Source organism: Nerophis lumbriciformis, linkage group LG10, assembly GCF_033978685.3.
Source record: "Nerophis lumbriciformis linkage group LG10, RoL_Nlum_v2.1, whole genome shotgun sequence".
Classification (NCBI taxonomy): Eukaryota; Metazoa; Chordata; class Actinopteri; order Syngnathiformes; family Syngnathidae; genus Nerophis; species Nerophis lumbriciformis.
In genome coordinates this window covers 29,020,692-29,048,191 of record NC_084557.2, presented here as the reverse complement: position 1 = coordinate 29,048,191, position 27,500 = coordinate 29,020,692, and the positions used below count along the sequence as shown (strand labels likewise).

General features: G+C 38.5%; 1 protein-coding gene across 3 annotated transcripts in view; it reads right to left on the bottom strand.

Annotated features, from left to right (window-relative positions):
* Window positions 1–24,061, bottom strand: part of zcchc14 (zinc finger, CCHC domain containing 14) — a 65,160-nt gene extending 41,099 nt beyond the window's left edge. For all 3 annotated transcript variants that reach the window (XM_061969889.1, XM_061969890.1, XM_061969891.1), the window contains exon 1: window positions 22,996–24,061. In XM_061969889.1, the coding sequence (XP_061825873.1) occupies window positions 22,996–23,490 (495 nt within the window). In that variant the 5' untranslated portion in view covers window positions 23,491–24,061. The remainder of the gene's footprint in view (window positions 1–22,995) is intronic.
* Between the last annotated feature and the right edge of the window lie 3,439 nt (window positions 24,062–27,500).

The following is a 27,500-nucleotide window of genomic DNA, read 5'->3' as shown; positions in this document are numbered from 1 at the left end:
ATATATATATATATATATATTTTTTTTTTTTTACAGCAAGTAACTAAAGTAAACACAATAACCCATTTTTGTACAATGTATCATAATAAAATTAGAATCTGCTATGAATGTGAGTGTGAATGGTTGTCTGTCTATCTGTCTTGGCCCTGCGATGAGGTGGCGACTTGTCCAAGGTCTTCCCCGCCTACCGCTCAAATGCAGCCACCCCAGCAACCCTGAGAGGGAAAATCGGTAGAAAATGGATGGATAGCATTGTTGTAAATCAGATGATGTATTAAATTTGGGGTATAATATGCTACGTACAATTTTTTCAACAAAATAAAGTGGGTAGTGCTAGGCCTGGGCCGATAACAAATTTTGCTCGACGACATATTGAAATTATTACTGATAAACGATAATATTGCCATGAGTTTTATGAGACCAAATTAAAAATGTATTTAATGATAATACATAATAAAGGGCAGCACGGTGAAAGAGGGGTTAGTGCATCTGCCTCACAATACGAAGGTCCTGAGTAGTCTTGGGTTCAATCCCGGCTCGGGATCTTTCTGTGTGGAGTTTGCATGTTCTCCCCGTGACTGCGTGGGTTCCCTCCGGGTACTCCGGCTTCCTCCCACTTCCAAAGACATGCACCTGGGGATAAGTTGATTGGCAACACTAAAATTGGCCCTAGTGTGTGAATGTGAGTGTGAATGTTGTCTGTCTATCTGTGTTGGCCCTGCGATGAGGTAGCGACTTGTCCAGGGTGTACCCCGCCTTCCGCCCGATTGTAGCTAAGATAGGCTCCAGCGCCCCCCGCGACCCCAAAGGGAATAAGCGGTAGAAAATGGATGTATGGATACATAATAAAAATAATACATATTCTTTCAAATGCAATAAACTTGTATTTTAACGTTGTAATTGGAATGAATATGTTTAAATCTCCAAGTTAAATAAAGCCAACAAATAAGAATAAAATATACTTTGTCTGTAAGCAAAATTTTGCGCTTGAATAAAAATTCCAACTAAAAGCAATAAAATATCTCAAGGTAGGGATTGGGGGCTAAAAAATATACACAATCATAACAATAAATAAAATAGCTAAATAAAGTATTGACAAACTAAGTTGCACTTCAATATTGAACATCTAGGCAGAGGTCGAGTTGTATATTACTTAACTGACAATCAAGTAAAGACATTTTTAAACAAAAGTGCAGAGCAACAATATAAACGCTACAGTTTAAGCAGCTGTTTAACAGTCATATGCAGAACAAAATTAAGTTTGTCAGATTCTGAGTGGGAAACACTGACATGACATGCCAACATGACAGACAGCACTTTAAAAAAAAATACTTGTTTTATAACAGTATTAAATGGCAGCATTTCTTTGGCGATGTATGTGTGTGGGTGCACACTATTTTGTTTACACTGACCTGTCACCTAGCTTCTTCACCAAACGCGAAGTGAGTGCAGAGTGAGTGAGGTCTGTCGAGTGGTTGTATTTCGAGTGGGCATTGTTGTAGTCGCGCACATACTGCAAACTGTCTTCTCGGTGTTGATAGGCTCATCTTGTTCCAAAGGATTAAACTGAAATATTCCCACATTGGTATTTGGTTTTGTGATCATTTTGTCCATGTTAGCTTCTACATGCTAACTAGTTGCACTGTTTTTTTTACTAGTCACCACACAGAGAGTTAAAGACACTTAATGAGGACAAGATAATTCAGGCCCTTATTTTCATTCCTCTATGGTACAAACGTGTGTAGCCCCTACAAGCGACAACATGCGTGAATGCTCTTGAAGTATACACATGACGATTTATCGACGCTGGAAAATTTACCGACAATAATTTCCATTTATCGTCAAATTTTGGCCCAGGCCTCGGTAGTGCACAAAAAGTAAACAAAAGCATAAACTACTATTGGCCCCCATTTAAATCATGTGGGTTTTGCCCTCAAATCCTTCCTGTATCCACAGACGTACAAAACGACCCCCAAAAATTATTTAAAAAAAAATAAGAACAAAAAAAAAGATCAATAACAATCTAATCACTTTAGTATAATTTATATACTGATACTATACCAGGTATTGATATTATCAACATCAGAATTGATGACCCCTATGTTTCATTGAAGCTTTAGTAGTTATATTATCGTGTCATCCTGCTCAGTGTGTGTGTAGCATGCTTAGCCATTTCTTTTCATCTTGTCCTCCAGTGATAATGTACCTGGAAGAAACGTAGTACATTTTTTGCCATGGTGGTGAGGATTACAATCTTAGAAGCAGCTTCTAGACAACGTTACAGCTTGCTCTCAAATTTTACACTGTGTTTTGGCAAGACACGCACGCACCTTACCGGAATTCACGAACACACCTCCCGCATGTGTCTAACAAGGAATCTATAAATGTAATTGTGTCTCCTCTTAAAGCAGTGCTTCTAAAATGTTTTCTGTTTTGGCCCCCTAGGAAGAAAAAAAATGTTTGCGCCCCCCACTTTCCACCATGACTATAAATAGTATAATTAGTCTATAACACTGGTTCTTAACCTGGGTTCGATCGAACCCTAGGGGTTCGGTGAGTCGGCCTCAGGGGTTCGGCGGAGGTCAAAACACACCCGACTCATCGTGTAAATACAAACTTCTCCCTATCGGCGTATTACGGATATGGCAACAGCAGAAGTCAGACTGATTTGCAAGTGTGTAATTTGTTGTGAGTTTATGCATTGTGTTGGTTTTGTTCTTTAAACAAGGTGATGTTCATGCACTGTTCATTTATGCACCAGTAAAAAAACATGGTAACACTTTAGTATGGGGAACATATTCACCATTAATTAGTTGCTTATTAACATGCAAATTAGTAACATATTGGCTCTTAACTAGTCATTATTAAGTACTTATTAATGCCTTATTCGGCATGGCCTTATTATAACCCTAACCCTCTAACCCTGACCCTAACCAAATAACTCCAAATTAAGTCTGTGTTACTTAGAATATGTTCCCCTAGTGTCCAAATAACTCTAAATTAAGTCTTTGTTACTTAGAATATGTTCCCCATACTAAAGTGTTACCAAAAACATATAACTTTGTCTTGAATTTGAAAAAAAAAAACATTTTATTTTTCACTAAAGAAGGGTTCGGTGAATGCGCATATGAAACTGGTGGGGTTCGGTACCTCCAACAAGGTTAAGAACCACTGGTCTATAATATTGTTATAACTATACCTCTGCATAACATTGTAAGCTTATTAACATTAAAGGACACAACACACAGATCTTTCCTCGTTTCCCAACGTGGTTACAGTGAAGTGAAGTGCTACATACGCTTCATCGCATTCTGGTACGGAAAGAAAAGCATGTTCCTTGAGGTCACACGCGCCGCCCCTGGCATTACACCGAGCCCACCCCAGGGAGGCCCGTCCCACTATTTGAGAAGGACTGTTTTAAAGGAATCTTGCACGACAGTACAACCTTTAGCCATATAAACACTGGGACACAAGCCATGGTAAACATTGGCCGGGCAGCTAATCAGCTGATCACCGCTCGGTTAAAAAAAGGCAAATATTGGCCCAGATTCCAATACCATTACATCCCATGAACTCTATATAGTACATGCAGTCACTTGTCTTTTAACTTGACAAGGCCTAACTAACTATTAACTTCTTCTTTGTGATCATGGATCCAGCTGTGACTGGCGGCAGAACATCATTTGTTTGACAGCACTCATTGGAACGACCAAAACTATAACTGTAGTCAGAACAATGGTTAAGTCCTCAAAACTGATCAGTGAAGGTCTAAGATTGTAAAATCACATATTTTAAACGTTATTTCTTAAAGGAGTCATATCATGATTTTTTTTTCTACACACTTCCTTGTGGTGTACATAATGTGTAATGGTGGTTCTTTGTTAAAAATGTTATCATCAAAAACGTTTTAAAGACCTTTTTTTGAGCCGCTTTCTGACCATCTCTTCAGGATGCGCCGCTTCCTATTTACAGGGCTCCACTTCAACAGCATTTTCTTCTCACCCACTTTGTTGTATTTTTTGTGCTTCCATAGCGAGTCGACTGACAGATATAAGTTAGAACCATACGGTACTTTGTATTAGAAATGACAACAGCAGAGGATAAGTGTCCATGTACGAGCCAGTCTGCCCCACAACAAGAGGATAGAGAAAAATAAGCAGCTTATTGACTACAGTGCGGATTACAATGGTGGACGTGTGCTCGGTGCAACGGACTCGGTATACATTTATACCAGATATAGATAACAAACGTCACAAAAGGAGCAAATTCCAAACAGCTTGTTTGACGGAAGTAGGAAGGAAGGCAAGAATATTTTCTAAATATCTTTGCAATGCCTATCTCAAACATATCACTCAAGACCAAACTGCAAATCTTCAACTCAAACGTCAAATCCACCTTACTCTACAATTCAGAAACCTGGAAGATCACCGCCAACATACTCAACAAAATACAGACATTCTTCAACCGCTGCCTCCGTCGCCTCCTAGGTATCTACTGGCCTAACACCATCTCCAATGCCAACCTGTGGGACCTCACTAGACAAGACACAATAGAAACACAAATCAGGAGGAGGAAATGGAACTGGATTAGTCACACACTGCGTAGACACAATAGATCAATCAGGAAACATGCTCTAACATGGAACCCGCAAGGCAAGAGGAAGAGAGGAAGGCCTAGAGCCACCTGGAGAAGAACCACAGAGCAAGAGATGAAGGCGCAAGGGCTGTCATGGCAACAACTAGCGCGGAGGGCACACGACCGAAAGGGATGGAGGAGTTTTGTCAATGGCCTATGTTCCTTAGGGAATTTAAAGGCCTAAGCCCTAAGCCTTTGCAATGCCTCCACGATTTATTTAAACATTTTTAGGACTTATGCAGATCCCAAATACACAACAGCAGTTACCAATAAGTAAGAAAACGTTGGTTTTGTACAACAGGGCTCCTTCAACAACTGCAGATGCTAGGATTATCAGCTCAAACAATTGTCCATAAGTACAAGTTATTTAGAAACACACCCAGAAACAATCAAGGCTCAAGCCTGCCATGAACTGTCACTGTCCACAGTAAAGTCACTTTTAAGTCGCTGTGGACTGAGATCTTGACAAAGAAAGACGCCACTGCTCCAAAACTGACATCATCAAGCTCGGTGGAAATTTTCAGCTACCCAAATGGACAAAGCCAGATGTGTTTTATGGTCAGATCAGTCAAGGATTGAACTATTTGGCCACATTGAAAAGAAGCATGCTGTGGAGGAGTCAAGCTGAGGTTTTCAAAGATAATAATGCCAACCATATATACCAACTGTCAAGCACAGCGGACAAACAAGCTTCTAAAATTGTCTTCCCAAAGCCATGATATCAAGACGTACTATGCTTTCTTGCCATAAAACAAACCAGTTTAAATACCATCTTTGCCAAGAAAAGCACTCAATATCTGGCGGGAAACACATCTGGTTAAGTGTGAAATTTATAAAGGAAAATTGACCAAATATTAATGCATTTTCAATGAAATATTGTATGTTGGATTGAAATCATCTGCTGTATCATAATTCTCACTGACAATATGAAAAAAAGATTCCAAATCTTATAGGACTTTCATAAACTGATGGGTGTATATAAAACTGGCCATAACTGTAGCTTTAAAATGTAATTAAGATATGTTTCTAAACATTGACTCATGTTTTGTTCCTTTTTTACTGTAGACTTTTATGGATTACTGAATTTTCTGGACTATAAAGCGCACCGGTATATTAGCCGCACCCACTAAATATTAGGGGAACAAATATGTTTCCATAAATTATCTGCATCGGACTATAAATTGCAGATATATACATTACGAATTGAATTATTTACAGAAAAATATTGCGTAAATGTTTATTCACAGACCTTAATTGTTCCCAAACGGTGTCTGTAACACGACATTAAATCGGGTGATCAGACAAAACAGAAATCTTCGTCATGAACTCACTCGTCGGAGAAGCTAAAACTCCAGTCAGCTAAAGAGACTCCATAACTCCATGGTGACGCCTTGGTGAGTTTAAAGCGGAATTTGTGAAACTGAAACAATATAAAACGAATGCCATTGTAAATTAATAATACTAACACAGAAACTCGTGAACGTGTTAGCATATTAGCCATTTCTCATGAAGCTAGCGTCATTATGATAGCACGTAGAAATACGCTCCTACAGGCATCACACATGGGACGGTTTAGTAAGTATAAACAGTTTTAGTTGTACTGTAAAACTTACAAACGTTGCATGGAGTGATTAATGAAGAATCCATACGGGTAAAAACGCTATGGACGGCTAGAAGACTGAATGGCACTCTGATTGTACAAAAAAGAAGCACTACCGATAAATGGAAGGACACTGCAGAACCTGCAGTGAGCAAATTCGTCCAAAAGATGCCACCATAGCACAAACAAATAAACTATTTCTAATTGTATTTGCTCGGTTGTTATATTTTTGAAAACCTTTTATTATGGCCCTAATTTAGCCACACCATCTCATAAGCTGCAGGATTCAAAGTGTAGGAAAAAAAAATTAGCGGCTTATAGCCCGGAATTTATTGTATCAATAAATTAATCTGGGCTCAAGACCAGATTCCCTCCAGACTTTAATGCTGTAGCTAAGGTCAAGTCAGCTACAGTAGACAAAAAACATTGCACAGCTATCATACATACTTATTTTCATGCTACACTAAGAGATCCAGAAGGAAAGACAGCATTTATAACTTCCTAGGGATTCACTTGAGACGCACACGCTCTCTCTGTCACACACACGCACACACACACACAACCAAACCACAGAGGGTTGATTTCAGCAAGGAGAAATGTGCTGAGTTGCAGTAAGCGGGAGCCAAGGGCAACAAAACACTAAATACAAATGCTCCACTCTGAGCTGGGTACTTTCCCTTCACTGCTCACACATGCTTAAACATTGTGCCTGCCTGCTTCCCAAATGAAATGCTCATGCCCAATGACCATTTAGGTTTGAGAACGCCTGGTAGATGTGAATGATCTGCGTGTACAACATCTCCAAGTCTCTTTACCTTGTTAATTGGATTTAATTGTGTGGAGGGCATTACTAGATGTTACTGCATTAGGGATTTAAGTGTGGTGGATGGAAAAACTGTTTGTATAGGTTTTTATACGAAATGTTGATAACTGTGATTTAATTGATTCTTTAGACTATTTTTTCAGTACAACAAAGTCACTTCACAATCAATTGATATCATTTACCTAGAAGTTAGGGGTGTCAAACTCATTTTAGCTCTGGGGCCGCACGGAGGAAAATCTATTCCCACATGGGCCGGACGGGTAAAATCATGGCACAATAACTTAAAAATACAACTACGACAACAATTTTTTTTTGTTTAAATTTGGCCCAAAACAGAACAAGCACCTTCTGAAAATGTACATATCACAAATAATCCTCTTGACAAAATACTTCAAATTAGTTGAAAATACTGAGAAAAAAAATGGTGCAATTTCAAAAACACCATGAAGAACACAATGAACTTAGACTTTATCTCAGTGTATCTACAAAGCAATTCAACTTTAAGTCACAGCCCATCTAGGATTAAACAAAAACCAAATAAAGCAGAAATGAAAAACTATTTTATGTATCAACTACCTCACTTGTCATTTCCACATATTGATCCCGTGCTAACTCAACAAAGAAACAAACTGAGGCAGACACTACTCAAGAAGGAAAAATAAAAATGGTGCAATGTGTGAACAATTCCAACAAACCAACAATAAAAACTTAAAAGGCTGACAGTATTGCAGTAAATCACACACTGATCACTTTCTTTAAATTTGCACAATAGACAATAGTTTTCACAGAACTATATCAGCGTGCAGCGTCTCATGCAGCATCTGAAGTGGGGTTACCAATTGTTTATTTTACTCCTGTTTGTTATACGTTGGGTCAAGGGGGAGGAGTCGCAGCAACGCTTTACCGTGTAACTCTTGCATGGTATACTTGCTCGCCCCTGTATAAACTATTTGCTTGCCAAACAGAATTGCTATTGCGACATCCAGTGGACACATTTAGAACAGCAGTTTCTTTAATTTAAAATGCGACTCAATTTTACACATCGTAAACTCATCTCGCGGGCCAGATTGAACCTGTTTGCAGGCCTGTTCAGGGCCGCATGTTTGTCATCACTGATCTAAACGAATCACAGGAAGCTCTGTTATTTTTGTTAGGTGTACAGTATTTTACACATTCATACACAGAGTGTTGTTGGGGGTTTTTGGATGGTGATTTATTGGGTTTTATGGGCAGAATAGAGGACCTCCAATTGGCTCTGTGGTAAGTGGACTTTTATTTATGTTTCTTTACGAGATAGAATGCATTTAAAAATTACATAAGTTTGAACTATATGCTACTCTGTATGATAAATGGCATCAATCGTATTGGAAAAAAGCTGATTTGGAAACAAACAGCACATTAATTAAATTTGAAGAACTTACTCAGAAATACCAAATACCTAAAAAAACACTTATTTAAATGCTTGCAAACCTACTCTTTCTAACTTGGAACGTCTTGCAATTTCTCATTTTAAAGGAAAATGCCAACTTCCATTGTATTACTCAGCTTTGGTATCTTAAAATGATGAATCTTCTACTGACAAACTAGAGGCATGGTACTCTGATTTTGAGGCGATTGTGTCAGAGGAGGTTTGGAATAGAGCAAACTTTAAAGCCCAGAAACAAACAATTAACACAAGAATGAGGTTACAATACAAGTGGTTGATGAGGACTAACATAACACCTGTAAAATTGAACAGCTGGTCTCCTAAAATTCCAGACACCTGTACTAAATGTGTACAAGAACAACATACTCTGTTTCATAGTGTTTGGGCATGCCCTAAATGACGAATACTGGAAGAAAATAGGCCAGAACATGTCCAAAATTGTTAGAATTAATGTACCTCACCAACCAAAACTTTTTGTCTTGGGGATTTTGTGGTTTGTGCAAGTGATTGACTTTGGACTTCTGCAGGCCAGTAGATTGATTTCACTATTTTGGAAAAAATAATGAATAAATGTGTAGATAAAAAAAAAAAAAGACAAAATATGTCATGTTGGAAAAACTGACATTACTCAAGGAAGGGCAGATGACTTTTAAGATATGTGGAAACCTTTATTAGGCAATGGAGTGTGTGATGTGTGTATTTATCTATTGATTTTATTGTATTTAACTTTTTTTACATTTTGGTTGGCTGATATTGTTCCCTTTTTTTTTTCTCGCTTCCTTTTCTTTTTTCAAAAACCGGGAAAATTAATAGAGATATAAAAATTTTTTTTAAATAAATTAACAAAAGAAAAAAGAAAAGAAAAGAAAAGGCAACAGCGGAGGATGCTTGTTCATGTACGAGCCAGTCTGCCCTATTACAAGAGGATAGCAAAAAAGAAAGAGCTTATTGACTGCAGCGTTAGACAACAATGGCGGACTCGCGCAAAGCCCTTTAGGTACATTTATACTATACATGGATATTGTATCACTGACGTCTTCAATGGTAAAAATGTCACCAAATGGGAAAAATCAAAAAGGCTCGTTTCCTGGAAGTATAAAGGAAGGCAATATTGTTTTATGATTAAATCTCTGCAATTCCTTTACAGTTGGTTTAAAAATGTTGGGACTCTTGCAGATCTTCAATACACAACAGCAGGTACCAATAGGTAAAAGTTGGTTTTGCATAATGGGGCCCTTTTAATAGTTATTGTTTTGTAACAGCCTAATGAGCAGCACAGATACAGTATAAATAAATATTTTTGAATTAAGTAGTTATCTTTACTGTTAGTACATGCCGAAAAATATCTCAATATGTACCTAAAAGCTAATTGCTAAATTAGAGCCACTGAATATGCTTCATAATCACATTGGTTGACTATCAAAAAATGTAACTCGGAAAAAAAAACTTTGAATGGCGGTTGTAAAATGTCCAATTGTACTTGTTTAATTTTAGATACGTTTTGAACATAAGGTAATATATATGCCATTTATAACCAATACCACCACATCAAACCATACCATGATCAGAAGAGTTTAACGATACAATCTAAGTTAAAAAAAGAACAGATATATAAAATGTATATTTCTTTTATTTGGAGACCCACTGAATTTCCCAAGGACCCACTTACATTGAACGCTTAACAACATCACTGCATCTCATGTGGAACACAGACAATAATGATAAGTATATTACTATTGGAGTGAGGGATTGCACACACTTAAACTATTCAACACAGCTGTGCACATGTGGAAAACAGATCAAATATGCTTGATGTGCAGGTCAACCTATAATCCCTTCATGTTGAGCAAAGAGTGCTGCATCCGCAAGTTATAACAATTCTCAGGCACATTGCATGCAAATTCTCAATAGCTATGAGTCGCTCACAGTATAAACAGCATCTGGAACCATTATGCAATAAATGTGGAGTTTATACTGTTGTATATATTTACCCTTATAAAAGGTCTTCGCATCGCATACAGATACAAAAAGGACATGACCTTGGAATAAGGCAATAACAACTTTTGTGACCAAGAGTTGGTCACAGATGGGCTGAGTCACTTTGCAGCATCCATTATTTCTTTAGTCCATGTTTTTCAACCCACCACTCATGGCTACTGTGTTTTTTTCTAGTAACGGCCAGACTACAACCAACAACAGCCCTTTGCAGATGGCTTTCACTCTGGGGTGTACAGTAGGTCAGCATTAGGTCTACTGAACTTGTATTGCATGATAAATGCGCACTCAAGTGTCATATGAATTAGAAACATTTAAGATGTCTTTACATACTAATTTCTCATTATGTCATTACATGACAGCAAGTAAATGAATCCACACTTAACCACAGGGATACTACAGGGTTTTCGGGGGCCGGACTTCTCCTTCACTACTAGTCTTATCTTTGCATATTCCAGAGAGCCAGTGTCCTCTACAGTAGACAATTGATTGTGTCCTATTTATTTTGTTAGTTACTAACTTTTTTATGCTATTTTGACAGACCCTCTGCAAAAAAGCTAGTCAAAGATCATCTCTTTTAGGAATGTGCTGCAAAAATGTTTGCCTCAGTTTTTAAACTGAACTCGGAAGGAGCGGTATGCTGTCATTCTCTGGACGGAAAGGGCCGCCGGGCCGCCAGTTGAATTGCAATGCCTAACCATGTTGTTATAAACTACCATGGGAGCTGCACATAAAAAAGCTTGACCATCCACGCAATGTGTATCACTGATCCCAAAGCTTTTACAGCAATTGATTTGTAGTTAGCAACATTAATCAACATTTAATAAACTGTAAGCCATATTTCAGAAATCATTTTCATGTTAGCGCAGTCCAATCGGATGTGACGTGTAGTGCAATTATTGTGTAAGACGGAAGTGTATGACATAAATAAATATGAAATAATGATAAAAACGTGAATGCAAATTTGTATAACTATCTGGTGTTTCAGCTGAACTACTTTACAAAACGCATGGGCTATTGTTATTAAAACGGCTCGAATACAAACGGCTCGCAACTGCGAACTGGTTTTCACTGTTCACTTAAAAGAGCCAATCAAAAGACTCAACTCATTTGTAAACTTCACATCTGTAGTATAGAACGATCACTTTTAGTTTCAATGTGTGCAATTGAATAGCTTAGTTGCTCAGACAGCAATGTGTTTATAGAAGTTTAGATTGGAGTATGTTGTTTCTTAATGAGGAACAACTTTAATGCCTCTTGTTTTCATGTTAGCATTTAAGGTAGCGAGCCCCAGTCAGTCTGTGAATTTATCAAAGTGCAGTTAGCAATCATGGTGTTTCGATAATTATATTTATGTTAGTCTATCTTTGCATCCCTAGCACCTTGGGGAGTTTTCATGAAAAATATTTTTAAAACTATTCGCCGCTCCACCTCTCCGTGTCTTAGGTAAGAACCTTTTATAACCGTGCCAACAAGTTTGTTTTTGTCTGTCATCCGGAATCAAGTATGCGCATGCGCATGGAATAGTCCGTTGCGTGAGAAGGGAGGCCAGTCGAAAACGAGCATGATTGATAAAGCATTTTAACGTATTTTGAAGCACACAAATAAGACACAAAAATAAAGAATAGTTTAAAATAGAAGACTATTGTATTATCATTATCAGATAAAAATATAGAATTAGAATTTTCAAAAATCTTTTTTTTTAAGAACCAATTTTTGAAAAATATATTTTTTGGACAAGCTCTGCTCTTACTCAATGGGCGTATACGTCTTACGTCAGCAGCCAAGAGGAGCTGTTGTAACCTCTGTCCCGTTTTATTATCATTTTTATACCAAATAATGTATTGCGGGTATGAGTTTGATTAGGGAATCGTGGATGATCGAGAATCAATTCTGAATCGAATTGTCACCTCGAATCGAAACGCAAGTTGTTGTAAGATTCACATCCCTATATTATCATGCATAATCATGCAACAATACCACAAATAGTGTGGATCATTAGCTTAAAATTGAGATCGGGATTGTTTTTCACAAAAAGTATATATAAATACTATATAATGAATAATATAATGTAATATAGTTGCACAGTTCTCTATAAATAGTATTGTGCAAAAATGTTTTACACACAAATGAATGAATGGGTGGATTTGAATCATTCACAAACCCTATGTGAGACAAAAACATATAGGTTTGTCTCTTTTTTGTGCAGTCTAAATTGTAATATACGGTATCAGACGGTTAACATGTCGCTAATGGGAGTCATCTATTCTCCCTAATAATACATCATTCTAAAAACATCCAAAACCCGTCAACAATACTTAATTTACAGGCCGTGACTTGCATGTTAACTAGAGATCGACTGATACGGATTATCAGTAGTCAAGGAGGCCGATAACCGATATCTAGAGCCGATATTTATTTGCAGTAAAAGTTATTCAACCATGAATAGTATACTTCAGTAAACACATGGACAAGGCTTTCTGTTGTTTTTAATATTTTTGTATTTTTCTATTTTTGCATAATGTTTAATGCGCCGCTAATGTTGTGGTTAATTTAGCACCAAAAATTTCATGAACACCTTTATGACATGTGTTAACGCAGCCTGTCAGAGGAGAATCAACATTTGCATTTCAAAATATGCGAAAACTCCTGGGAAAATTGGTAAAAATATGAGATTGTTGTACACCACAATAACTTGCCATCTACTCAAATTTACACCATTGTATAGCAGTTTATACACAATGTAAGGTTTCCTTGTAACCCTGAAACATTACGAATATTTAAATAAAAACAATTCTGGGCTCCTTCACGTAGTTTACAGGTGTCAAACTTCAGGCCCGGGGACCAGATCTGGCCCGCCACGTCATTTATGTGGCCCGGAAAAGCCTGGAAATAATATCTGTCAGTAAAATGCTTTACCTTTTTTCACTAAATGTATTCATTTTGACAGGAAAAAAATACATGTAGTGCAAGCAATTGCACATATTTTAAATGTTATTATTATCCAATAATGCAACAAATATTATATCAACATGCATTCCAAACATTTTGTTGAAATGAAAATAAATACTTAAAGAGGAACTGCAGTTTTTTGGTATGTTGCATATTGTTCAAAATAATTATGGCAGACAAGAACACACATCTTTTTTTTTAAGATCCTAAAGATGATCAAAAACGATTGCAAAATGCGGACAATGGTAGTCACTGTTGTAGCCTTCAAAGCCCTCTAAAAGAACGTTTTATTTACACATTGCAAACATATATATATATATATATATATATATATATATATATATATATATATATATACACACATATACATATACATATATATATACATATTACTCGGCGCATTTATTTTCATTTCCATAGCAGCGCACTTACGACTTCCAGCAAAAAATGTATGTTCCTACTTCCGGAAAAAAACGCAAGTGTGTTGTAATCATGGCAGACTTTGTAACAAACAATGAAGACGACAACTTTTGAAAAATGAGGATTCTCTTTTTGAAGCTGAATATACCGAGGATGAACAGAGGGGGAATTCTTGGCACAGACATAAGCCGAGAGAGTGAGGTCGGCATGACTCGCAGGTATAAATGTGGAACTTGGAGCTAAGTTATGCGAACACATATGGCGTGCTTACCCAAAGTCACCTTGAAAAAACTTCCCCGGCTAGCAGGAACAAACAGACAACTGTCTATTGAGTGAGCAACTTTAATATCGATCATGATACATGCAGCACACCATGCCTGTTAATAAAACTACATACTTTATCTTTATCTCCATACTGTAGATTTTATGCCTACATCAAAGTGCCACCTATGTCTATCAAGCTCCAAGTTCTGATGTTTAAATGTTAGTTGTATGGTTGTGGTTGTGTCTGTGCTTGTGTTTTTGTTCTGTTGTTTTTGGGTATGTTAAGAAAGCAATGATGCACTGTGCCCAAGACAAATTTCTAGCTAGCTGTGTACAAACAAACATGAAATTCGGGCTAATACTTTACAGATACTGTAATATGATTGTTCATGTTTTTCAGTCAATACAGATTGGTGTCCTATCGCATTGTGTTGTGCATTACAAACTCAAAAGCGATTCCGCTGCTGAGACAAACGCTAGCTTATCTCTTGTCATAGCTAGCTTATGGCTATTGCCTAGCATGACGTCCCAAAACAATGTCTTACTACGCTAGAAAAAGAGTTCCTCAGTGTTCGCTCTTGCAATAACAATGTCGCTACGGATTGATTATTATACAGGTTACAGAACGTAAATTAAGTATTGTTGGCAGTCTGTGGATGCTTTTTTTTAGTAATTTAGCAGCCAAATTGATTGCTCCCATTGACTGAATTGCCAGTCACCAAGAACGAGCCGATTTTTACAATTTAGAATGCAAAAATAAAAACTTTCGTCTTCTTGTCTCTCATTAGGATTGTGAACGATAGGCAAAGTTCCAAAAAAAAGGTGCAGTTCCCCTTTAGATATCTGCTTGACTTATTATTTTATAGCAAGTTATCTATCAAAACGTAAGCTGCAGATTTTACAATAAAACACTGGAAACTCAGTCGCCTGTTTTTCAATGTTATTCTTAAAACTGTGGTACAATTTCATGGCATGTGTATAATAGGGATGTCCCGATCCAGGTTTTTGCACTTCCGATCTGATACCGATATTGTTTTTGAATTTCCGATCCGATACCGATACTGACCGATACCGATACTGACCGATACTGGCCTATCCGAGCATGTATTAAAGTTTAAAGTTATTTAGCCTACTTAGTTGTCAGAATCATGTTGAAAAGGGTTTTAGTACTCTTGATAACAACTAGCCAGCTGAATTAGGGGAGTTTGAATAATACACAATGGTTGGTAACAAGAAACTGACCTGTTTATTCAAGGATAAACACAAAATAGACAAAATTATACATGACAAACAGAAATGGCATCATTGAAACTAGGGCTGGGCGATATGGCCTTTTTTTTTAATATTGCGATATTTTAAGGCCATATTGCGATACACGATATATATCTCGATATTTTGCCTTAGCCTTGAATGAACACTTGATGCATATAATCACAGCAGTATGATGATTCTGTGTTTTGATTGATTGATTGAGACTTTTATTAGTAGGTTGCACAGTGAAGTACATATTCCGTACAATTGACCACTAAATGGTAACACCCCAATAAGTTTTTCAACTTGTTTAAGTCGGGGTCCACTTAAATTGATTCATGATACAGATATATTCTATGAGATATATACTATCATCATAATACAGTCATCACACAAGATAATCACATTGAATTATTTACATTATTTATAATCCGGGGTGTGGAGGGGGGCGTCGGATGTAAGTGTCAAAAAGACAGCCAAAAGAGTTTGATATGAGAATAAATCTAAAGTTAAAATATAGGGTAGAAATGCACCCATTTGCAGGAAATGTAGTCTTGATTTTCAAAATTTTCTTTCAAGGCTTGCATGTCTACATTAAAACATTCTTCTTCATACTGCATTAATATATGCTACTTTTAAACTTTCATGCAGAGAAGGAAATCACAACTAAAAAAATCACAAATTTTTTCATACGGTGTTGATCTGGAAATTTTTTCCTCGGCATTTTGATGGTGTGGACGTGTGGCACCGAATGGAGATAAGCGTCTCGACAGACGTTATAATATTTGAACAATGATGACGAAAACTGTTTTCTCTGTCGTGTCCGTGTGTCGAAAATTGTTATGCGCTTATTTTTTTATTTGATTTTGTGCGTGGCAAATAATTGCTATGCGCAGTGGACGCTTGAGCAGTTTGCAATTGCACAGGCGCGCACCTTAGAGAGAACGTTGTTCACACGGCTGCGCTAGCATCACAGCTAACGTTAGCCATGCTGCTACCTCTCTGCTCGGGGAGGACGTATACGTATGTGACGTATGACGTGACAGTATGTGACGTGTGTAAGAAGGTGCGCTTGCTGTCTGTGAGAGGGAGTATGGCGTCACATTAGTGCCAAAAATCCGAGCGCATAAAAATTGTTATCGCGCGCTGATTCTCCACTTCGTGCGCGCGCGCGACACCCTTTTGCGCGCAGAAAGGCACCACGCGCGCGGTGCCTTTCTGCGCGCGCTCTATGTACTCCTGGCATATCTCCTCGCGCTGTCATGTTTCTTTTTGACACTTTGGGGGCGGGTATGCTTAGACGGCCCCTCCTTTCTGATTGGCTCTGAGCATTTTTCATATGACCAATAATTCTCCAGCGTAGCAACGTTGTAGCCATCTTACCTTGGACAGCTAGCCTCAATCATTACATTGATGTCAATGGTACATGTACTAATTAAATTACCATAACTTGCTGGATTTTCGACCAATTTACAAACTGTTTGCCTTGTTACAAATCTTATTACATGTAGATATGACATAGGATGCTGTACCTGTTGAAATTACCTCTTTCGCTTTAAAAAAAAAAAAGACTTAATTGTGCAACATAGTTGTGTAGGGTCAGTGTTAGTCAGTTCTCTGATTATTTTAAACTGTTTCAGAATACATTATTAAAAGGCTATTTTTAACATTTTAAAAACAAAATTCAAAGATTATTTCATTAATTTTATGGCTGAATCAAAAGAAATTCCGTAAATTAGAAAACAAATGTTCAAGAAGAAGTGAAAATATAAAATAATGTTATGGTTGGATGTTATTGCTGGTGGACCAGTTCTGGCTGAAAGATGTGATTATGGTGTTTGTTTTATTATTTATTTGGGTCACATTTTGTATTACCCTGTATTGTGTTTATGTGGTATGAAATAACCTTCATCAGCGCGCGACATTTTTTTATCCACTTCTTCCTCCGTAAATCTTGATACATATTGACGATGACCCGCCCTGCTATACTTCTGATTGGCTCTGAGCATTTTTCAGCATTTTTCGCCTGACCAATCAGAAAGGAGGGGCCGTCTAAGCATACCCGCCCCCAAAGTGCCAAAAAGAAACATGACAGCGCGAGGAGAGATGCCAGGAGTACACAGAGCGCGCACAGACCGAGACGGCGCGCGCGCAGAAAGGCACCACGCGCACGCAAAAGGGTGTCGCGCACGCAAAAGGGTGTCGCGCGCGCGCACGAAGTGGAGAATCAGCGCGCGATAACAGTTTTTATGCGCTCGGATTTTTGGCACTAATGTGACGCCATAAGGGAGACACAGGAAAGAGTGAGAAGAGCCTGTCGTGTAATGCCAGCAGCTAAAAGCAACTGCGTGAGAATTCAGACCTGTGGATGTGTTGAAGGTGTGCTGGAAAATGCGGAACGGAAATTAGGGAGCAGCAGAAAAGTGGAATGTATTATTTAAATCGGTGCTTTGGAAAACACGGACCGGAGTTTTTTTTTAAACTGGATCTGGATCGGCATTTTCCCATGCCTTGCCGATACGCAATTTTTGGCAAATATCGGCAGCCGATCCGATCCAAATATCGGATCGGGACATCCCTAGTGTATACATTGTATCTGTTAATGTAGTTCTGTTATAGTTGTAAAAAAAAAAAGAAGACAGATACCGATAAAAAGAAGTCGATACATACCGATATACGGCAAAAGGCCAATTATGAGCACTGACCCGATTATCGGTCGATCTCTAATATTAACCAAGTATTAGCGACACTGTTATCATAAGAGCTAAATCCAAGGAACTACTTTTAGTAACACAGCACCTTGATCACAGAGGTAGTAACTAAGTACTGCAGCTATTAACATCCTGAGACGGTGAGCTGCTGCTTTGCCATTGAGTCAACTTTGACAATCAACTTAAACCTGAAGACAATGCGAGGAAGACACAACAAGATGCTTTTTTGTTTTGAGCCTAAGGGGTGAGAATCATGATTAATTCATCATTCACCATTACCTCCCTACTTGGCACTCAGCATCAAGGGTTGGAATTGGGGGGTTTAATCACCAAAAAATGATTCCCGGGCGCGGCACCGCTGCTGCCCACTGCTCCCCTCACCCCCCAGGGGGTGAACAAGGGGATGGGTCAAATGCAGAGGACACATTTCACCACACTTAGTGTGTGTGTGACAATCATTGGTACTTTAACTTAACTTTAATGGGGGGCACACGTCCTGTGCTGGAAAGATACGAACATCCTATCAGTCTGCATCCACGTGAGAGCGGACATTGTACAGTAAGTGATTTTTTAATTTGTTTATGTTCCTTTATAGTTTGTATTTCTTGTGGACCACTTAGTAATACTGCTACATAATGCTTAGCGTTTGACTATAGCTGGATCTGCTTATCACATTTAGCTTCTAAAACTTGCAGTTCATCCTCCAAAATGTCAGGCTAAAAGCAAAGCAGTTGTTGTTGGCTCTCATGAAGTCTGCCATTATTAGTAGTAGTTCCTATTGATAAAGGAAATGGCCAATGTTGTGATGGGCTGTGTGAATCAATACGCCGCCAAAATGTTCCGGTAATCCTTTAAATGAACAAAATACGGTAAATATTAAATTTTGTAATGAATGTGCCTGTTACTACATTACATATGTACTTACAGCATGTATGCAAAACTTTATTGGAGATTTTTTAGAGTGGTTTATAGGCGTAATAAATTAAATCCCCAATACCAGCATTGTTAGCCAACTTTTGCAAGTGCTTATTCATGAGTTAAAATGCTCAAAAAAGAGAAAAACAAATGTGTGCTCATCTCACATAGACATTGTGAATGATAGCCAAAATTCCCCAGAAAAAGTGCACTCCCCCCTTCAGTCAAGCTGTGCAAAATGTTTTGGTTCAGTGGCTACCAAAATAGTATTTTACAGTGCCAATGAGACACTACCAGCTGCAGCAAATAGTGAGACCTAAAGAGAAGTGAATAGGGATTGGCTTGGTTAAGTATAAGACATTCTGGATCCTTCATCCCCACTTAATCTAAGATTTAGGTGACTTTGTGTATATATTTGATCCGAGGTGTGTATCTCACTCTGTAAATTTCAGAAAATCCTAAACTAATTCAGAATTGTGCATGTGAATCTTGTGTTTAAAAGTCACTAAAAATGTACATTATGTGTGCAACCATTCCCTCCTAGAATCTTTTATTTCAGACATTATTGCACATAATGAGTGTATGTACATTAAACTTCTGAAATGTACCGTACATGTGTTAAACAAAAAACAATAGTCAATATACACTCAAACATTTTATCTTGATAACTATTTCAGCTATTCCATCCAGCTTTCCATATAGCCAAAAGCATTAGTATAAGTAGTAAATGTTAACAGAAAATCAATGCGTTAGTCAGCTAGTTGACTAAAAAAGGAATTTTCTTAACATGACCTCGGCCCATAAAAAGTGTCAGTCAAAGCTGCAGCTTTCACCTACACGCGTATAATTTACATGACTGAGGTCTGTTGTGCTAACCGGTGGACTGTCATTGACTTTGACAAACATGTAATTTGGCCTTTAAGTTAGCATGTGAGTAATGTGTGCTCTTCCGTAATATATTTTCTCAGACAGGTCTCAATAAACTTTGTACTTTGACATCCATTCAAAAATGTACACGCATTCAATAAAAGGCCAGCTTTTAGACAATGTTGAGCTATATAAATTGTGTTGCTTTTATTGGTCTATTGCAAACCACTACAGGATTATGTGAAATGTTGGCCACTTGCCAAAAAAAATGTACTAGCAAAACCAGAATACTGAACTTATAATTACTTGTAACTGGACCAACAGTGAAACTCAGGACTGGGCCGAACAAGTAGACTGATGGCTCTTGGTCTGCCTGCAAGCGGACTCTCGTCCTGAGTGAGGCATGTGTGATAAGTGACCGCTCAAGCGCACCGAAAGACTGAATACGATGTCACCATGTCATGACAGCACAACTTGTACTTCATGTTCACCATTAACACATCTCCGCATTGGTCAGCCTTTGGCATGAGCATTGTCAAAAGGCGAGACGTTAAGACGGTTCAGACTTTATGTAAATTGGAGCTTCAATGTTGCTAACAAGACTGCTATCAGTGCTCAGCTATCAGCAGCTGTCTGGGCAATGTAATGTGGAGATGAACTCATCAAGATGCACTTCATCTGTGACATCAATAACACAGCTTTAACGCGATCGATGTGGAATGACAATACAGACACGAAATAATGATGCAAAATGCTAATATTACGACTAATGGTTCTAACACCTTACTCCTGTGGTTTAAGCAACTGATAAAATCTCAGTTATAACTTAAAGGAATTACCCAGAATGTGACATAGTATTCCAAAGTAATGGCTGTGTTTTAGTGGCCAGGCAGCAGCCATACCAATGTGGAGGATTCTGAGCTCCCGGTGAGTACTTTCATCCACGGTAAAATACACTCAATCCCAGCAGGCACAAGCCATTGAAACAATGTTTAGGACTTGTTGAATTAGGTCCTGACATTGAGCAACAATCATAATGTCTGGTTCTAACGGTGGTTTATTTGACCATTGAATTTTGGTAATTTCCGAACCAATGGCTTGGATTTTAATGCGACACGTTCGGCTCATTGAATATGCGCGGTGGTCAAGCAGCGTTGATTCTTCATGGGTACTAGGCGCCATTTAGCATTTCTCGAATAAAAATACCCCTATGCTTGCGGTTTTTGACTGTACGAATTGTTCAAATCGCGAAAAGAATAAACGTTTCTTCAGAGTTCCTTGAGAGGTAATCAAGAAGAGTAGAAGAGTCCAAGAATTTATGAAGTGGTACTCCCTCCAGTACAAAGGAGCAGAGTCAAAGAATGTGCAAGTGTGCAGTGACCATTTCGTTGAAGGTTTCTTTGATATATTTTTAATATACTTCATTTGTTTAGTATTTCCTATTGAAGTATTATCTTGATATTATTTTGAATTTATTTATAACAAACTGAAACCAGAAAATCAGAGTCAATGATACTTTGTCAAGAAAAGGTACTTCTACTTCTTCTTTCTTGTTTATTTTGTAAACAAATGTGTCAGAGTACATATGATTACAAGACAAAAATCAAATATGATGATGAGTCAGTAATTGTTAGTTGGTTAAATGGATAAGCAGTCACAGGTGTCTGCTGTCGGGTACTAGTTTGTTTACATTGACGCAAGACGTAAAGTTGAATCATGAAATGCAACCTTACCAAAGCAAAAACGATAAAAATGTATCTGGAAGAGTATTGATACCAATGTCCTTGACCCAGCCACACACAAAGAAGTTGTAGACCTCCATGCTTTCCCAAGTTTTCATCTGTTTTGTCATGTAGAATGATGTTAGAGCACAAGATAGTTCTGGGAACTCCACCGACAGATAATCCTAGATATCACTTGACATCTTTTTTTCATATTCCATTGCATAGTTGGAGTTTTTGCTCATATCTGCTCGCATCAAGATCTAGGCCCCTAGCCTACTCATATAGTTTGCGCACCATCTTGTTTTTGTTTTTTTTCACTTCCTGGAAGAAGTCAGGTGTCAGAATACAAGCAATATTCTACAACTCAAATACAACGTTGAAACATACTTTTTGATGACGTTTATTCAATGTCAGGTTGCGATATTGATTTGACCATTGAAGTTTAGTCATTTCCAAACCAACAACATGGATTCAATGTTAGACATCAACATTGTCTTTATTTACAAATACAACTATTTTGCAATGTTGTTTCAAAGTGAGTTTTAAAGGCGATGTATTTATAATCAACATTATGTCAATGTCTTGTGCCTGCTGAGAAGCCTCTATATTGGGTAAAATGTGTAAAGGTGACTATTGGGTGTTATGTTTAGAGGCTACTACAGTGATTATGTTAAAAAAAAATAGACGATCATAAACAGTTTTTAATGCTCCAAGACAAAATTTAATTTATTAATAAAAACTTCTACTTTGCGGAAATGTGTTTACCACGGTCAGGCCTGGAATCAATTGGCTGCGATTTTGTGACATCTCAACTTGTAAAAATTCCACCAGAGAAATATGTCCTTCAAATCGTATGTGACCCGGAAGACGTTGTTTTTGCCTAACAATGTCCTCATCACACGAGCCGTCCAATCTCGGTGTGAAGTGTGAAAGCAAACCAAGACCACACAAAGGTTTTTTTTTCCCCAGACTACAAGTTTGAACGCATAGCACCCCGAACAAGCATGCTGTGATAGTCATTCCTGTTTTATCCAAGAAATGAACTCCTAAGTGTGGGGCAGGTAATGTTGTGTTAAAGTACCAATGATTGTCACACACACACACTAGGTGTGGTGAAATTATCCTCTGCATTTGACCCATCACCCTTGGGTGGCCACACCTGGGAATCATTTTGGTGATTTAACTCCCAATTCCAACCCTTGATGCTGAGTGTCAAGCAGGGATGTGTTGGGTCTCATTTTCATAGTCTTTGGTATGACTCAGCCGGGGTTTGAACTCACGACCTACCGGTCTCAGGGCGGACACTCTAACCACAAGGCCACTGAGCAGGTTCTGTTTATGCTCACATTTGACATTCCCGTCCTATACCTTACATTTGAGGTTCTGCAACTTCCGCACACATTGTCTCTCACCTGCAGGATGTCCTGGATCTGACTGAGCTGTTGCCTCAGCACCTGTTTCTGATGGAAGCTGAAGGCAGGGTGGTTGGATGCCATGGTGAACAGCAGCAGAAACTGCTCCTCTGCCCTTCCGTCGTTCAAGGCCACGCCGTAGTTGTTAATGACGGTGTCAATATGTGTCAATGTCTGGTACAGGACCCCTGCCCCTTCTCGGTTGTCCGAGCCGAGCAGGGCGAGGGACACCAAGAGCTTACTACGCACTACCTCGTCCGTGATGTTGGTGAGTCCGGACAGGTCCGTGGGATTGTTGGCTTTGATCTCCGCATCTCGGAGTGAGTGGTAATCCTTCCGGGCCAGGTCCTCCAGGCAGGAGCCGAGGAAGCGAAGCTCGATGGGGACGCAGAGGTCCAGCAGGCCACACAGGAACTCTGCTCTCTGGGCAGAGGTGAGGGAGGAGAACCAGAGGTACACCCCGTCCCTCTGCACATGGCTCCGACTCTCCACCATACTCACACATGCACTGATGTTGGAAACTGAATCTATAAGCAATTATAAACACTCAAAAGTGGGGGTTTCAATTAAGAATAAAGTTGAAAAAAAAAAAAAAAAAACAGTGCATGAAGTGTGCAGGCGCGCGTGCCACGAAGTCACTTTGACAACACTGAGTGACGTCACCACTCGTCTCAAGTCACACTCCGAATATTTGTCTCCGCAAGCGGGTCTGGTTTAAGGGTCCTACTTCGAGCACAGGACCCCCCTTTGCGGCTCCACTGACAGCGAAGAAACAGCCCAACACCAACGTTATCAACACCGCCGTCTTCCATTTAAAGGAGTCATGGTCATCCCAACTTAACGCCCTCAGGACACTTCTTCTCCTTCGTCGTCATGTCTTTTGTTAAAGCTAAAGGTCCTATCTCGCTTGCAAGACCGTGTCGAAGTTAGAAGTTTACAGCTGTGAAAGCAGTACTTACACGGGACGTAAACGTACCAAACTACTGTCCAAAACGAGAAAAAAAGAACGCAGCCATTGTCCGTGACTTAGTGTTTATGTTGTCCTTCTCCTCGACCTGTCTTGACTGCAGTGATATCGGGACAAAAACACAGCTGGGTATATATATAACATTATCCAGCTCGCGAGGCAAAAAACGCCCTCTTTACGTTGATTGGTTAGCTGCCCCGTCTGTCACGATTGGCCCTCTTTTGATTGGCCCAGGGCTCAGTGGAAAATATCAGCTTTCTCGTCCATCCATCCATTTCCTACCGCTTGTCCCCTTTGGGGTCGCGGGGGTGCTGGAGTCTATCTCAGCTGCATTCGGGCGGAAGGCGGGGTACACCCTGGACAAGTCGCTACATCATCGCAGTCAGCTTTCTCGTGCCCCCATTAAATACGAGTCTTTTCTGTCATTATCTATTTGTAGGACCATTCAATTTCTATTTGTGTCGGTATGCTTTAAAAAACGATTTTGAAAGCGCAAATATGTTGAAAACATACATTAAGGGAGAATTATATTTATATGTATATGTATATATATACTCGCATACAGTAAAAAAAAAAAGTTGCCAATAGTCATTTTACTTTAAAAACTAATGTATATATATATATATATATATATATATATATATATATATATATATATATATATATATATATATATATATATATATATATATACTTAAAGAGGAACTGCAGTATTTTGGAATTTTGCCTAATGTTCAAAATAATTATGGGAGACAAGAACACACATCTTTTTTTTTTTAGGATCCTAAAGATGATAAAAAAAAAACGGTTGCAAAATGCAGACAATGGGAGTCACTGTTATAGCCTTCAAAGCCCTCTAAAAGAAGTTCAACACCCTCCAACGTTTTATTTACACACTGCAAGTATACATATATACATATATATATATGTATATATATATATATATATATATATATATATATATATATATATATATACAGGTAAAAGCCAGTAAATTAGAATATTTTGAAAAACTTGATTTATTTCAGTAATTGCATTCAAAAGGTGTAACTTGTACATTATATTTATTCATTGCACACAGACTGATGCATTCAAATGTTTATTTCATTTAATTTTGATGATTTGAAGTGGCAACAAATGAAAATCCAGAATTCCGTGTGTCACAAAATTAGAATATTACTTAAGGCTAATACAAAAAAGGGATTTTTAGAAATGTTGGCCAACTGAAAAGTATGAAAATGAAAAATATGAGCATGTACAATACTCAATACTTGGTTGGAGCTCCTTTTGCCTCAATTACTGTGTTAATGCGGCGTGGCATGGAGTCGATGAGTTTCTGGCACTGCTCAGGTGTTATGAGAGCCCAGGTTGCTCTGATAGTGGCCTTCAACTCTTCTGCGTTTTTGGGTCTGGCATTCTGCATCTTCCTTTTCACAATACCCCACAGATTTTCTATGGGGCTAAGGTCAGGGGAGTTGGCGGGCCAATTTAGAACAGAAATACCATGGTCCGTAAACCAGGCACGGGTAGATTTTGCGCTGTGTGCAGGCGCCAAGTCCTGTTGGAACTTGAAATCTCCATCTCCATAGAGCAGGTCAGCAGCAGGAAGCATGAAGTGCTCTAAAACTTGCTGGTAGACGGCTGCGTTGACCCTGGATCTCAGGAAACAGAGTGGACCGACACCAGCAGATGACATGGCACCCCAAACCATCACCCAACCATGCAAATTTTGCATTTCCTTTGGAAATCGAGGTCCCAGAGTCTGGAGGAAGACAGGAGAGGCACAGGATCCACGTTGCCTGAAGTCTAGTGTAAAGTTTCCACCATCAGTGATGGTTTGGGGTGCCATGTCATCTGCTGGTGTCGGTCCACTCTGTTTCCTGAGATCCAGGGTCAACGCAGCCGTCTACCAGCAAGTTTTAGAGCACTTCATGCTTCCTGCTGCTGACCTGCTCTATGGAGATGGAGATTTCAAGTTCCAACAGGACTTGGCGCCTGCACACAGCGCAAAATCTACCCGTGCCTGGTTTACGGACCATGGTATTTCTGTTCTAAATTGGCCCGCCAACTCCCCTGACCTTAGCCCCATAGAAAATCTGTGGGGTATTGTGAAAAGGAAGATGCAGAATGCCAGACCCAAAAACGCAGAAGAGTTGAAGGCCACTATCAGAGCAACCTGGGCTCTCATAACACCTGAGCAGTGCCAGAAACTCATCGACTCCATGCCACGCTGCATTAACGCAGTAATTGAGGCAAAAGGAGCTCCAACCAAGTATTGAGTATTGTACATGCTCATATTTTTCATTTTCATACTTTTCGGTTGGCCAACATTTCTAAAAATCCCTTTTTTGTATTAGCCTTAAGTAATATTCTAATTTTGTGACACACGGAATTTTGGATTTTCATTTGTTGCCACTTCAAATCATCAAAATTAAATGAAATAAACATTTGAATGCATCAGTCTGTGTGCAATGAATAAATATAATGTACAAGTTACACCTTTTGAATGCAATTACTGAAATAAATCAAGTTTTTCAAAATATTCTAATTTACTGGCTTTTACCTGTATATATCCATCCATCCATTTTCTACCGCTTATTCCCTTTTGGGGTCGTGGGGGGCGCTGGAGCCTATCTCAGCTACAATCGGGCGGAAGGCAGGGTACACCCTGGACAAGTCGCCACCTCATCGCAGGGCCAACACAGATAGACAGACAACTTTCACACTCACATTCACACACTAGGGCCAATTTAGTGTTGCCAATCAACCTATCCCCAGGTGCATGTTTATATATATATATATATATAGTTCTTCCTTATTGTATATTTTCAATATATTTGCGCTTTCAAAATCGTTTTTTAAAGTATACTAACACAAATAGATAATGACAGAAAAGACTCGTATTTCAGTATACATACATAAATATATATATACATAAATATATATATATATATATATATATATATATATATATATTTATATATATATATATATATATATGTATATTTATATATATATATATATATATATATATATATATATATATATATATATATATATATATATATATATATATATATATGTCTTAATAAGGTTATCCAAAAAATAGTGCTCGATACCGTAGTAGAGCGCAATATATGTATGTGTGGGGAAAAAAAAAAAAAAAAAAAAAATCACAAGACTATTTCATCTCTACAGGCCTGTTTCATGAGGGGGGTACCCTCAATCGTCAGGAGATTTTAATGGGAGCATTCGCATACCATGGTTTATATAGGGCACAGAGTGGGTGGGTACAGGCTGGCCTAGGGGCGTGGTGATTGGTTCATGTGTTACCTAGGAGGTGTTTCCGTCTATGGCGGCATGTTGTATGCGAATGCTCCCATTAAAATCTCCCTACGATTGAGGGTACTCCCCTCATGAAACAGGCCTGTAGAGATGAAATAGTCTTGTGATTTTTTTCCCCACACATACATATATATATATATATATATATATATATATATATATATACTGATATATATACATATATATATCAGGG